Raw genomic sequence first — 15516 nt, 5'->3', positions numbered from 1 at the left:
GGAACAGGAGGACAGCTGCCCACCTCCACACCCAGCGGCACAAGGGCAATGGGAGGAAAAAGAGCCACAACTCCAGAGACAGCAGGGTCCTGAGGGGGAGCCAGGGTCCTGTTAGAGCACATGGGTGACGGGAACTTCCAAGGAAGGAACTTCCAAGGAAGAAGGCAGGATACGGCGACTTTTGCTGATAAACAACCGTGAACTCTAGAGAGCACAGTGGGAGGTTTTGGGGAGTCAGGGAGGGGCAGAGAAGGGGCAGAATAGGGCATGATAGAGCCTTTTGGAAATTAGCAAGCCCAAGATGGGGGGTGACCTGGGAGTCTGGAGTCCCAGTGGTTGTTGATAAACACCAGGATAAAGGGCCACATGAGACAAGTCCAGGGGCTCAAGGCAGATCTCGGAGGCCAGGTGAGAGTGTCAGAAGAGAGGAGGGCTGGGTGTTTGGGACTCCCTCTCTACATGAGGGTACAGATGTTCACTCTTATGCCCTGCCAGCAAAAGAGGAATCTAACTCAGCGTGGTGTAATGGGGTAGAGTCAGACTTCCTTGAGTGCATTCTGGCTGCCACTTGCCAGCCATGTAATGCCACTTCACCTCTCTGTGACCTAGTTTTCCCACCCACAATGTAGAAATAATATTTCTGTCCTACGTACGTTGTGAGGAATAAATAATTATTCCGTGCAAGCCTTCAGCAAATGGTAGCTCTTGTGAGAGCCACACGGTCTAACTCACCTAAAGCCAGACCACCTCTGGACTTCTCAGTCACATGAGCCAAGATATGCCCTTTCTTTCTGGACTATGCTAGCTTGAGTTGAGTTTTTTGACTCTTATGACCAAAAGATTTCTGGCACAGACACTATTTTTGTAACAGGGATGAACAAATCTGACTCCATATTGGATCTGTTTCTTTTACTTTACAAGTTAATCACTAAAGGCTTGTTGCCTATAAGCTTAAATTATACATAATGGTCCATCTCTGGGAACCCTGCCTCCCACATAATGAGTGTTAAGCTAAAATACCTTTGTTTAGCTCACAGGTGACCATACCTACCTGTGAATGGCTGCAGGAAGGAAGAAATTAACACATCCCCTCCAGAGTCTGACCAGAAACAGGAAATGTTTGACTTTACCCTCTTCCCTTTTAACATAAAAGAAGCCTGAATTCTAATTCAGGGAAGATGGTTCTTTGGGACACTAGTCCACCATCTTCTTGGTCTGCTGGCTTTCTGAATAAAGTCCTTGCCCCAACAACTCATCTCTCAATTTATTGGCCTGTTGTGCTGTGAGCAGTACAAGCTTGGACTCGGTAACATTTGGATCTCCATTAGGCAGATGAGGAAACTAAGAATCAGAGAGGTTAAGTTGGTTGCTCAGAGACACACAGCCAAGATTTGAACACAGGTCCATCTGACCTGCCAGTCTGCTCAAAATCAACCATACTACCACCAACTCAAAGTCCAAGTGCCCGGGATCCTTTATTATTTCTAGTCAAGTGTCTTCCTCCCAGGGGAACTCTGCAAAGGCCAGGACTGGACATTTTGAGAGAAAAGGGGAGCTGGTTTGACAGCTTCCCGACCTTGGGCAGATCACCCTGGAGAGTAGTTTAATGAGTCACAGGCCATGCTTGGGAGGATTAATTTTCACATAGTTCAGTGGTCCAGATCCCAGGTCCACACTTCTGTGGCGAGCAGAGGACAAGTGGAGAGGTATTCTGATAGGCACACATCGTATCCAGGACAGCATGAGTTGAAGGAGGAAAGAGCCCAAGGGTTTAATCTCAAGAAAGGGATGCCAGGTTACACACCCACATTCTCCCTGCCACCTCCGCCTCCCATCTTATACAGGCATACCTTATTTTATTGCACTTTATTGTACTTCACAGATAATTCATTTCTTACAAAATTGAAGGTTTGGGGGCTTCCCTGGTGGCGCAGTGGTTAAGAATCTGCCTGCCAATGCAGGGGACACGGGTTCGAGCCCTGGTCCAGGAAGATCCCACATGCCGCGGAGCAAATAAGCCCGTGCACCACAACTACTGAGCCTGCACTCTAGAGCCGGTGAGCCACAACTACTGAGCCCACGTGCCACAACTACTGAAGCCTGTGTGCCTAGAGCCCGTGCTCTGCAACAAGAGAAGCCACTGCAATGAGAAGCCCGCGCACCACAACGAAGAGTAGCCCCCACTCGCCGCATCTAGAGAAAGCCCACGCAGCAACGAAGACCCAACGCAGCCCAAAATAAATAAATTAATTAATTAATTATTTTTTAAATTGAAGGTTTGTGGCAAACCTGTGTCGAGCAAATCTATCAGCACCGTTTTTCCAACAGTATTATTTTTTAATTAAGATATGTACATCGTTTTCTTTAGATGTATGCCATTGCACACTTAATAGACTAGAGTATAGTATAAATGTAACTTTTATATGCACTGGGAAACAAAAAAGTTCATGTGACTTGCTTTATTGCCATATTTGTTTTATTGCAGTGGTGTAGAACTGAACCCTCAATATCTCCAAGGTCTGTCTGTATTTTCCAATTCTTCCTTATTATTCTATCATCATTTCTTTTCTTCTTCTTTTCCTACCTCTCCTCTTTCCACAAACATTTTGGAATCATCACAAAAAATATATAAAAGTGAAATCTAAATACAAAGATAAAGCATCAGACTTCAGGACTAGGTAAACCATTAACTAGACTTAGGGAATGGGAATGGACTGTAGCACCACATGCCAAATGTGATATTCCAGAGTTGCTATGGTTGAGTTTCCTGGTGGCCAAAGCAAAATGGGAAACTACAATTATGTAGTTCAGAATAGCTGAACTACAGCTAGTCATGTGAACAGACACAAACTGCCCTCAGAGGAAACAAAGCTTTTCCCAGCACTTAGCCCAAAAATAAAATTTTCACACATGTATACATATGACATTGAATAGTGTCATGCATAGGTGTCCCTGGCCACATCCCTGAATGTACATGCAGTAATGGGTTTCCTAAGCCTATTTTTTGGAGTATCCTTTGAAGAAGCCAGTGAAACAGCTCCAAAATACAATTCAATGAGAGCCTTTAGAAAACAGAGTCAAATGCAACTTTCTAATGGCTTCGCTTGATCCAACAGCATTTCCCAAACTGTGTTCCTCAGAAGCCCAGATTTGCACACAGCATTAATAAGTGTTCTGTAAGAAAAGGGTTCCACAGGAAATAAATTGGAGATAAAATCAGGATTAAACAAAATCAAGCAAGTTTTTTAACTGCAGGATTTCTACAAGTGTTTAATACTCGAGTGTCCATGTGAATCTCCAAGGTCAGGTGAAGGATGAATTATTTTCTGTCTTCATGGAACCTTCCTTTCCACCCATCCCCAATTTTTTCAGGAGTTCCTTTTAGAAGCTTACAGAAAGCTAGATATGCGAGGACCACAATTTGAGAGATGCTGACATGGAGGAATGGATGAGCTAAACTCCTCCAAATCAAATTTCTCTCAGCCAGGCGTTTGACAGAGTTAGCCATCTGATGGTTTAAGGCAGGTGTCCCCAACCTCCGGGCCACAGACCTGTATTGATCCATGGCCTGTTAGGAACTGGGTCGCACAGCAGGAGGTGAGCGGCGGGCAAGTGAGCGAAGCTTCATTTGTATTTATAGCTGCTCCCCATCACTCACATTATCACCTGAGCTCCGCCTCCTGTCAAACTAGCGACGGCATTAGATCCTCATAGGAGCGTGAACCCTACTGTGAATCGTGCATGTGAGGTATCTCAGTTGCACGCTCCTTATGAGAATCTAATGCTTTGATGATCTGAGGTGGAGCTGAGGCAGTGATGCTAGCGCTGGGGATGGCTGCAGACACAGGTTATCATTAGCAGAGAGGTTTGACTGCACAGAGACCATAATAAATCAATTGCTTGCAGACTCATATCAAAACCCTATCAGTGAGTGGCAAGTGACAATTAAGCTGCATCTGGTGGCAGGCTTTATAGTGGCAAGTGAGTTGATGCACTTCAGTTGTACAGCTGCAGCTGGTGGCAGGCTTTAAGTCAGAATCCGACACTTATTTTAGTCCACCCGCGGCCCACCCATTATTTTATTTACCACTTCCGGCCGCGCCTCTTTTCCCTCCCTGCGCACTTGTCTCAGTCACAGTTTTGGTAAGCCCACAAGCTAACCCTAGCCAAAATGAGTAAAAAACAAACTTCACTGGAGAGCTTCTTTGTAAAGGGGGAAAGACCCAATGATGAAATGGCAGACTCTAAGTCTGCCAGCAAAAAGAAAGCTGCATTTAAAAGAAAATACCGAGTCCTACTTAAATTCCGGGTTCATTCATTGCAACAGGTGATTCACATTCTCCAAGCCCGCTTTGTATAATATGAGGCGACCGGCTATCCAACGAAGCCATGAAAACTTCAAACTGCTTTGCCACTTGGAGACCAAGCACCCTGCATTAAAGGACAAGCCTTTGGAGTTTTTCAAAAGAAAAAAATGTGAACACAAAGAACAGAAGCAATTATTGAAGGCCACAACTTCATCAAATGTGTCTGCACTGAGAGCCTAATTCTTAGTGGCTAACCGCATTGCTAAAGCTAAGAAGTCTTTTACTATCGGTGAAGAGTTGATCCAGCCTGCTGCTAAGGACATTTGTTGTGAACTTTTAGGACAGGATGCAGTTCAAATTGTGGCATGTGTTCCGCTTTCGGCTAGCACCATAACTAGACAAATTGATGAAATAACTGAAGATATTGAGGCACAAATGGTAGAGAAGATTCATGAGTCACTGTGGTACTCAATCCAGGTTGACAAGTCTACTGATGTTGACAACAAGGCAACAATGCTTGTTTTTGTGAGATATATTTTTCAGGAGGATGTGCATGAGGGTGTGTTATGTACACTTTTGTTGCCAACCAACACCACAGCTGCAGAACCATTCAAGTCTTTGAATGATTACATACCAGGAAGACTGAATTGGCCATTTTGTGTTGGTATATGCATGCACAGAGCAGCGGCCATGACTGGACCGCTTTCTGGTTTCACTACTCGGGTCAAAGAGGTCGCTTCTGAATGTGAGTCTATGCACTGTGTCATCCACAGGGAAATGCTGGCTAGCCGAAAAATGTCACCTGAACTTTACAATGTTTTGCAGGATGTGATTAAAATTATCAGCCACATTAAAGTACATGCCTTAACTCACGTCTGTTCAGGCAGCTCCGTGAGGAGATGGACACAGAGCACACACGTCTTCTCTTGTACACAGAAGTGAGATAGCTTTCTAAAGGTAGATCACTGGCCAGAGTTTTTGAGTTACGAGAGCTGCTCCAGAGATTTCTTTTAGAAAAACAGTCACCACTGACAGCACATTTCAGTGATGCAGAATGGGTCACAAAACTTGCTTACCTGTGTGACATGTCCACCCTGCTCATCGAACTCAATCTGTCACTTCAGGGAGAATGACAACTGGGTTTAAGTCCGCAGATAAAGTGGCTGCATTCAAAGCCAAACTGGAATTATGGGGGCGATGAGTGAACATTGGGATTTTTGACATGTTTCAAACATTAGCAGAGATTTTGAAAGAGGCTGAGCCAGGGCCCTCTTTCTCCCAGCTGGCGCATGATCACCTATCTCAGCTTTCAAAAGAGTTTGAGCATTACTTCCCAACCACAAAAGACCCCAGAACTGGGAAGGAATGGATCCTCAACCCATTTGTGGATAAGCCAGGTGAATAGACTTCGTCCACGCTAGAAGAGGATCAACTGCTTGAGATCGCAAATGACAGTGGCCTTAAAAGTATGCTTGAGACAACTTCAAATCTCCATATGTTCTGGATTAAAGTCAAGGTGGAATATCCTGAGATTGCCACAAGAGCACTGAAAAGCCTGCTTCCATTTCCAACATCCTATCTTTGTGAAGCAGGGTTTTCTGCAGTGACAGCAACCAAAACACGATTACGGAGTAGACTGGACATAAGCAACACACATCAGGTGTGACTGTCTCCCATCACCCCCAGATGGGACCATCTAGTTGCAGGAAAAGGAGCTCAGGGCTCCCACTAATTCTGCATTATAGTGAGTTGTATAATTATTTCATTATATATTACACGTAATAATAATAGAAATAAAGTGCACAACAAATGTAATATGATGAATCATCCAAAAACCATCTCCCACACACCCTGGTCTGTGGAAAAATTGGCTTCCAAGAAACCGGACCCTGGTGCCAAAAAGGTTGGGGAGCGCTGGTTTAAGGCAACGGAGTCTGACAGGGTCCAGACTTGAGGTCTCCTGATACCCTCATGGTGAGATAAGAATGCCTCTTCCACCAGCTCCTCTTCCAGGATGCATATTCTTAGTCCAAACAACTAGAGAACGTGCAAAAGAGGTTAAGAGGGTGAGGATGAAAATTTCTCACAACCTGTGAGATGCTCTGTCTCCACTAAGGGGGCCAGGTGTGCTCACTGGGCCCTGGGCCAGCGGCAAAGGTGGGGGTCCCTATGCTTAGCTGCATGGAATTGAGGGCGCAGTTAAGGGAATGCAGACTCAAAGACATGCCAGATGTTTCCAAAGAGATATTCAGAAGGGGGTCAAGGGAGAATTCCAAGTTGAAGGGTTAACTAAATCTAGCCAGAGAGATAGGGAGAGGGAGGGACAGGAAAGGAAGTTTAGAGGTGGCAGTGAGAAATGGGTCTAGACTGTAGAATCATTCCAAATTCAAAGAAAATGTGGTCTTAGGGGCTCACTATCTGATTTCTGGAATCCAGGCGTAGACGCATTTTGATAATTCTGAGTCAGATGGAAGTGGTCTTACCTATTGCTCATCAGCTGATAGTTTCAACCTTCATGGCTTAAATCAGGTTCGTAAACAACTCAGCATAGATCCAAGTTTAGGACCTGAACCAGCAGACGCTCCTCAGCCAAAAAGGCAGTTCAAGAAAATATCGTACATATTGGCAACTTTGAAAGGGCCAGATATAAAGAAAGATGCTTGTCATAGGACGGTCAATAATGGTGGGAAATGAAAACAACCCAAATATTCCACTCGTGGGAATTGATCAACTAAAATATAATACATTAATATAGTGGAATACCATACAACCGTCACCAAGGCTTTGAAGTGTGTTTATTAACATGGAAAAAAAGACGTATGATAAACTATTCATTAAAAATACAGATTACCAAAATAGAAATAGCAGGGTCCCATTTTAACAGAAAAGAAAAAACAAACATTTTTGTGTAAGTGTTCACAGAAGGAAGTCTAAAGGGAGATTTCCAAACTGGTCCTCTGTTGGCTGAGAGATTGCTGATTACTAATGTCTTTTTCTTTACATTCATAAGTAATTCCTTTATTTATTTATTTTTTTACAGTAAGCATGGATTTTTTTTTTTACGTAATTATTTTTAAAAAGCAGAGGGGAAAAGCGCTATTTCCAGCCTCCCGCAGTTGATACCTGAAGCCCTCATTTTCTTGCACGATCTCTCCCTCTCCATCCTTATCTTCATTATCCTGTTATTGTCGTTTTGGTTCCAAATCCTGCTCCTCCATCTCCCCCACCCATCCACCCTCAGACACACTGACGCTTCGAGAGGGATGGAGGCATAGCCGGCTGGGTTCCGAGGAGCACAGAGGCAGGAATTCTGGAAGAAGAGTGTGAGCTAAGACACCAGCCAGCCTGGGGTGGGGAGGGGAGTGGGGGTGAGGGGGTGTTTGCTGGGACATGGCTCTCTGGGGCCACTGGAGTGTGGAGTGAGGCTGGGCTGGTCAAGATCAGAGGCCAGGCAAGGATCAGGCAGTTTGACTCATGACAACACCGCCCTCTCACGCCTTTGCCAGTGAACTCAATACAGGGCCTAAAGCTCACATCAGAACTGTCTTTGTAGGTTGAGGATCTGTGACTACCTGCAAAGTGGGGTTTCCGAGGTGGTCCATCAGGAGACCTGAGTCTGGTTTCCCCACTCAAGGAGGCTATGAAATTCTAACCTCACTGAGGCTGTGCTTCTCAGACTCCTTACAACCCAGGGGCTGTGTGAAGCCACAGGATGGAAGAAACTGCATTTCAAAGGGGGGAAAAAAAAGTTTTCCTGAGAATTAATGAATTCACATTTGTATAGCTATTTAAAAATGATGTTTTATTTGAAGATTTGGAAGGACTCAATTTTCTAATTGTAATATTACTGCAAGCACACATGTAACACGGAGTAGAATTAAAAACCTAGATGAATTGAACATTTTGAAGGCTCCAGAGACATTTTTTCCTTCCCCCGGGATAGACCTGCTTCAGGCTATGCTTCAGATCCTGCCCACTTTCATTTCTCTATAAGAAACACTGGCTGGGAACTTCCCTGGTGGCGCAGTGGTTAAGAATCCGCCTGCCAATGCAGGGGACACGGGTTTGATCCCTGGTCCGGGGAGATCCCACACGCCGCAGAGCAACTAAGCCCGTGCGCCACAACTACTGAAGCCCGTGCGCCTAGAGCCCGTGCTCCGCGACAAGAGAAGCCACCGCAATGAGAAGCCCGCACACTGCAACGCAGAGTAGCCCCGGCTCACCGCAACCAGAGAAAGCCCGCACACAGCAAAGAAGACCCAACATAGCCAAAAATAAATAAAATAAAGTTAATTAATTTTTAAAAAAGAAGCAGCACTGGCTAAACAGATCACCAAAGTGCCTTACCTCTGTGTCCCTGGGTGCAGTCAACTACACTGAGGTCAGTTAGATGGCAAGGTGTGTAAATTACTCTCTCCCCTGAGCAGGGTTTGATGGAGGTGGGGGAGGGGCTTAAGTAATCTCCCACAATTTCCTACAGTGTTACTGTCTCCATTTTATCAAAATGAGAACCTGAGCTTCGATGAAGTTGAAAAGACGTGCCGAAGGTCACGCAGCTAGTAAATTGACAAGAGCTGGTTGTCTAACTATAAAACCAGTGCAAATGATGGTTAAGCCAAGGCACCTTTAAGAAACAAAGTAGCTCCCAAGCCAAGATGGTAGGATGGGGGCAATATGAAGGAACATGCTTTTAAATGCCGTCATTTCTCAGAAAATAGAAGTTTTTCAAAGGAACTTTCACGGTCTCCTTTATGTATTTCTGTAATATCTGGGTTGTTATAACCAATATATATTTTCTTCATGGTGGTTGCCCAACAACATCAAAAGGTTATTTAGACACTAACCCCAAATAACTTCCCTTGGTCTGATTACAACCTCATCCAGCTACCTTCCTAATTATTTGGCCTCCAGTAGAGCTGGCTAGCAGAGTGGGGGGTGGGGGTCAATGGCCAAGCTCACCAAACTGTGTTGTCCACCTGATTTTCTATTTCTCATTATAAATGAATGCAGCTCAACAAATTTTTTCTTCTCCTATCTCAACCCTTCCTAGGGTCTAGCAAACAGAAAGGAGCATTACATAATGCGGGTCAAAGCAGAAAAGAGACACAAAGTCTCTTTCAGCATAGTAACCCACAGGTGTTAGTTCTCTCTTGGCCATGTACAGCTTGATTGTCTTGTGTCAGGTAGCAATTAAAGGCTTCTTTTCTTCATCTATTGCTGCATTACTCAGATGTCTTTCCCTTGCAAGGGACAGAAATCCAACTCAAGCTGACTTAATAAAAATCAGAGTGGATTTTATTGATTATTATAACTAAAAAAATCCAAAGAGCTCTGACTTCAGGTATGGCTGGATCAAGGCATTCAATGTCATCAGGCCTTTTTCTGACTCTTTTCTCATCTTTCTTTTGTGTCACACAGTGTGTTCCTGTCACTTCCAGGGTTCCATCCTCTAGCTTGGAAACCCAGCAGTAAGAAAAACTTGTGAGTCGTTCCAACAGATTTCCCAGAATTGAATCTCATTGGTTTGGCTTAGATCACATACCCATGTCTGAACCAATTCTTTTAGCCAGCGGGGTGGAACATGCTGATTGGTCTGCCCTGAATTACATCGCCTCTCTCCTCCCACAGAGCTTCGAACCACACACAATGACAGTGGAGAGCAGTGGTTGCCCAAAAGGAAAACAGGCCACTGTAGAAGGAGAAATGGATGTTGGGCTTGGGGAGAAAACAGATGTCCAGTGCTAGAGCTGAGGTGCCTTTCAGCTTGATCTGGGGGAGAACAGAATAGAAAGAAATAACTGATGGTCAGGCTGATGGCTGAGGAGGAGAAGAGATGTGATGGCGAGGGTAGAGGGGGGAGAATTCGATTTCAGAGACAGCGGACTCAGGGTGAGGATGAAGCAAGAGAGCAGAGCCTGTCCCTTGGGGTGGGGGAAAGCACTGGGTCAGAAGAGCTGGACTCTCTGGACCTCAGCTGGTGACAGAAGCAGCAAAGGATGGTGCAGCTTGTCCTTCTGGATTCGGCAGGGCGTAGGTGAGGCATTACTTTGAGGAGGTGGATTGCACCACCCCACCCTCTGATGTTCAGGGCAAAGTGAGGAAATCACATTTTCTTTTTTAATTTTACATTTTTTATTAAAGTATAGTTGATTTACAATGTCTTGTTAGTCTCTGGTGTACAGCAAAGTGATCCAGTTATACATATATATATTTTTCCTTTTTCATATTCTTTTCCATTATGGGAATCACGTTTTCTTAACTGCCATGCTATGTATGTCTTTCCGTCCCACATGAGTCCTGTTAGCTTGAGTCAGCTGCCTGAAGGCCAACTGCCTCTACACCGAAGGACGAGATTGAGTTCCTGGACCCAAGAGGCTGGGAAGCTGACCTTGGACGCTAGTAAATTCCACGGGGTCCTGGCCCCATGAAAGGCCCCTTGGCAGGCAGCTGGCAGGCCTGCCTTGACCACACCCTGCCTTTGCTTCCAGACTTCGGCAGCGCCTTCCTTACAGGGCTGTGCCAGGATGCAGGGAGATCACAGGTGAGGATTCTGTCTCGAGGCTCGGCTCCAAGCAGGCCCAAACAAACAGCAGCTGTTTTTATTACTACTGGCTCTGCAGTGTGCCTGGCACACAACAAATTGCACCTATTATTAGGTATGTGAAGTGCACAGCAGGATAGGGATGAGATGCTTGGGAACCAGTAACGGTTAATACAATTATTGTGACTGTAAAGGAACAGATGGCAGTAGCAGGTGATAAATACCTATGGACTGTTTCGGTTTTACTGTTTGGCTGGACTTTTTTCCCCCTGCTGCTCAGAATACTTTTCCCATCACTTCTTTCTTCTTCACAGGGCCGCCTGCTTGTAAACATTCTCAAAGCACAAATAAACTTTTTCCCGCTGATCCTGACATCCAAAACCTTTTGAGAAACACCCATGGCGGTGTTTCTCAAAGTGGGGTCCCCCTGGTCCACCTGGGTTAGAATCATCATGATGTTTGTTAACTGAGCAAATTCTAAGATTCCCATCCAGACCTTGCTGAATCTCAATCTCTGGGTTTGGGACCTAGAAACCTGCATTTTAAAAGGCTCCTGGGGGCTTCCCTGGTGGCGCAGTGGTTGAGAATCCGCCTGCCAATGCAGGGGACACGGGTTCGAGCCCTGGTCTGGGAGGATCCCGCATGCCGCGGAGCGACTGGGCCAGTGGGCCACAACTACTGAGCCTGCGCGTCTGGAGCCTGTGCTCTGCAACAAGAGAGGCCGCGATAGTGGGAGGCCCGCGCACCGCGATGAAGAGTGGCCCCCGCTTGCCGCAACTAGAGAAAGCCCTCGCACAGAAACGAAGACCCAACACAGCCATAAATAAAGAAGTAAAGAAATAAAGAAATTAACATGTTTAAAAAATAAAAAATAAGAATAAAAAAATAAAAGGCTCCTGGGGTGGGGGGCGGTGGGTGGGGGTGGTGATTCTAATGTATCCTGAAGCTCACAAGCCATAATCCCGCGGGCACTCATGAGGCACCAGCCGCAACAGGAAAATCCTGATTCACGCACTGGCCCTGCCCCCTTGGCCCTTCTATCAGACAATTCAAAGATTCCAGGCCCTCTAGTTACTGATTAACCCCAGGTTTCAAGGAAAGAAATAATAATAACTAAAGGGACAACGTGAGCCAAGAAACAAGCTGAGCAGCCCTGGGAGAGCGGTGCTAGACGGCTGATGACGAGAAGGAAATAGAGGCTTGAGAAGCCCAGCCTGAGGTCAGACCACATCCAGGTCCCAGTGACACCGGCTGACACTTCCCTGTCGATGCTCAGGCCCTGAGCTGCCACGTCCCAGTGGCTCCTCTGCCCAGAATGGCCTGCACTGAGCTCCTGCAGCAACCCCAGCTTATGTCCAAAGAAGCCACCGCCTCTAACACCGCGGGCCCTGCCGGGGGTCATCGCGGCTCCACGGATGGCGACCTGGAGTGCCTGGTGTGCCGGGAGCCCTACAGCAGTGCCCGGCTGCCCAAGCTGCTGGGCTGCCAGCACACCTTCTGTGCCGTCTGCCTGAAGCTGCTGCTGTGCGTGCAGGACGATACCTGGTCCATCACCTGCCCGCTGTGCCGCAAGGTCACTGCCGTCCCCGGGGGCCTCATCTGCAGCCTGCGTGACCAGGAGGCCGTGCTGGGGCGGCTGGCCCGGCCGGGCCCGGAGGTGCGGCTCTGTCCTCAGGGGCTGGTGAATCCTGCTACCTTGATAGCAGGGCATCCCAGCTTAGCAGGAGAGGATGAACAGGACGCGGAGAGTGCCAACTACGTGGCAGCCCAGCGCCTGGCGGCACACCTGCTCCTCCTGGTCTTGCTCGTCGTCCTCATCCTGCCCTTCGTCTACCCGGGCATCATCGGGTGGACGCTCAGCTCCGTCGTCGCACTGGCCCTGCTGTTGTCCTTGCTTCTCTGCTGTCACCGCAGCAGCCAGGGCAGCTGCTGGTCCTCCCCCAGGACTCTCTTCTGCAGGGAGCAGAAACCCAGCGAGATATCTTCCATCGCCTGAGAGCGCTCCGACCAGGCAGTGTCTGGGGACTTCTGTCTCTGCGGCCCGTTTACTGTCATAGCGAACAGGGTAAGGGACTCTGCATCAGACTGGCTCCCCTGGGAGAGTAAACGCCAGCTGGACCTGCAAGCCAAAGCCAGAATGTCAGTCTTGGGTCAAGAACTGTGTGTTCGGACAATAGACTTACACCTGCTCAGGGAATAGCACAGCTAAACTGTTTGGGGATGGGGAAGAGGCACAGACTACTTGAATGCTACAGGGGCGGGGGGACCTTCTGTTCCTCTTATTCCAATACTCCCGTTTTTCTTTCTATACCTTGATAAAAGTATTGCAAATATTGACGTTATTGCAGAACAAATAGAACCGGAACCACTTTTTCTGCAATTTATGTATCTGGTTGTTTCTTGCTTTCTTTTGGTTTGGTTTTGTGTGTTCGGGGTCGTTTGTTTCTATTTCTGGCTGTGACACATTTTCCCTCCGGGGAAGTCAGAGCCCACAGGAAGCCCTCCTGCCCTCCCCCTGATGTCGTCCATCTCGTGCCCATCCCACCTCGCCAAAGGTCCTGGGGGTTTGGGTCTCCCATTGAGCTGCCCCCAGGAATGGAGAGGGAGAACTTGTGTGGAGGAGTGGGTCTTCTGCTGCTGCCAGGGGATGCCCACATTTGGTTGGCAGAGTTGGGGAGGGCTGGAGAGGACATAGGTGGGTCTGGGAATTGCTCTCAGCAGCTCCACCAGGATTTCTCAGCTCCATGTCATCGGGTCCTAACTTAACAGAGAATCACAGTGTTACGAGAACTACCCCCATCCCCCCACAGTGGGTCCAGCTGCCCATCGGATGCACATGATCCCACACTCTAGAACGAAATCTTTATGGGTGTTGTTTCTTTCTTATTGCCTCCCGATGCCCATCTGAGCTTTTGTCATAAAGATAAGAGGCCCCATAAATGCAACAGTCCTCTCCAATAACCCCACATTTCCCGCCTCTCCCTGAGAGTCACAGTCATCTGAAAGGCTTTTGTGTCTTCTCTCCACCGTTTCTGCTCCATAACAGAGAGGAGACTTCTGCCAGAGTCAGGTATCAACCAGTGGGGGGACCCATCAGGGTGCAGGGGAGTAAAAGACAGGAGATGTCACATTATTTCCTTCCAAAGACCCCGTAACTGGGAAGCAGACTTGAAACCTCAGAGGGGTTCGTTGAGTACAATCCATTGTCCCTCCTTGCCTGCCTTTCCTCCTGATAGGATGACAGTTGCAGGCTGGACGTGAAGTTCACGGTGACGGTCCCTTTGTCAGGGAGGGATGAGAGAACACCGCCATTGCAGCACGGGGTGGGGGGGGGGGGGCGGGGGCGGGTTGGCCCCGGCCCAGCGGTTGCGTGTGTGTTGTTGAACAGGGCCTTCTGGCTCTCTGAGCTTCATTTCCCCAAAATGAGCCAGTAGCACTGGATTATTCCTAAGTCCCCTGAAGCCCAGAAGCTGAGGATGCTGCTGGGCTCCCAGATAATGAACGTGGGGTCACATCCCCTGTGGAGTCACACCCAGAAAAGTCAAAATGTAAGTCTGTATGCAATTAGCTGTTCTTGCAATCTGCACAAGAAAAAATCTTCCTTTTTCTTATAAGGTGCCTTCAGGGCACACTGTGACACCCATGCTATTGGCCTTATTAACTCCTGGTGCTGGGAGAGAGTGTGGGTGAGTGCGTGTGGGTGTATATGTGCCCATGCTTTTAAGCCAAGGCCAAGCGGGCCTGGAAGACACCCTGTCTCCCCAGGATGGATAAATGACAAGAATTGTTTGGCATTTCCAGAGCTGGCCTCGGGCATGTGCAGTTTGGGATGGTTGCCAGTAGGAGAGGGAAAGAACATTCTTTCTTCACTCACCTCCACTCCCATTCCATCTCATTCTTGGGCCCTCCACTATGAAGAAAACCTCCACCAAGGTTTCAGCTGCTAATGACAACACCATTTCTACCAAAGTAACGGTGGGCTCATGTTTACGGAGTGCTTACTGTGCACCCAGCACTGCATTAACAGCTTTATGTCCATTATCTAGCTGAATCTTCATAACAGCTTTATGAAGAAGAGACCATCTTGCCGATGAGGATACTGAGGATCAGAGAGGTCAATTCATCTGCCTGAGGTTGCACAGCCAGCCACTGCCAGAGCCCCCTAGGAAATTAATGCAGTGTTCTTCCTGCTCCCACATGCTTCCTCCTTTGTGTGCAGTTTCAAAACAACCAGGAAGCTGGAAACTTGTGGGCTTGTGAGGGAGAATAGGAAACTAACCACAGGAGCCTCCAAATTCCAGTAGTCAGGTGCTCAGAGAAGCCCGAGAATTCTGGAATCTATTGTCTATGCTAAAGAGAAAGAAAAGAGAATGATAAAAGTGGGATGGCTTTCCTGACTTTTACCACCCAGTGCCAGCCTCCCCTGAAGGGAGCTGTGTTAGCACATGACCAACGTGCCCTCCGTCCCCACGGGCAAAGATGTCTCGACACTTCTGTCCCATTGTCCTGAAGCCCAGCTGGTCCCCAAGTACTTTTGGCCCCTGGCAGTGTTGGGGCAGAGAGCACCAGAGGCTAATTTCAGCCCAGGCTGCCCTGGAGAGGAACAGAGAAAACAGGCAGTGCTGCAAAAGGATGTAAGTGGAAGAAATCGGAGGGGCAGGCCAAGGC

At 47.5% G+C, this 15516-nt stretch overlaps 1 protein-coding gene across 1 annotated transcript; it reads left to right on the top strand.

The window, feature by feature from the left end:
• Positions 1 to 12163: 12163 nt before the first annotated feature.
• RNF186 (ring finger protein 186) lies at positions 12164 to 12844 on the top strand. Its single transcript, XM_007175047.2, has one exon. The coding sequence runs from the start codon at positions 12164 to 12166 to the stop codon at positions 12842 to 12844; it is 681 nt and encodes a 226-aa protein (XP_007175109.1).
• The last annotated feature ends 2672 nt before the right edge of the window (positions 12845 to 15516 follow it).

This window comes from Balaenoptera acutorostrata, chromosome 1, assembly GCF_949987535.1.
Source record: "Balaenoptera acutorostrata chromosome 1, mBalAcu1.1, whole genome shotgun sequence".
Classification (NCBI taxonomy): Eukaryota; Metazoa; Chordata; class Mammalia; order Artiodactyla; family Balaenopteridae; genus Balaenoptera; species Balaenoptera acutorostrata.
Note: the sequence above shows the minus strand (reverse complement) of the source record. Positions and strands in the feature narration are given on the sequence as shown.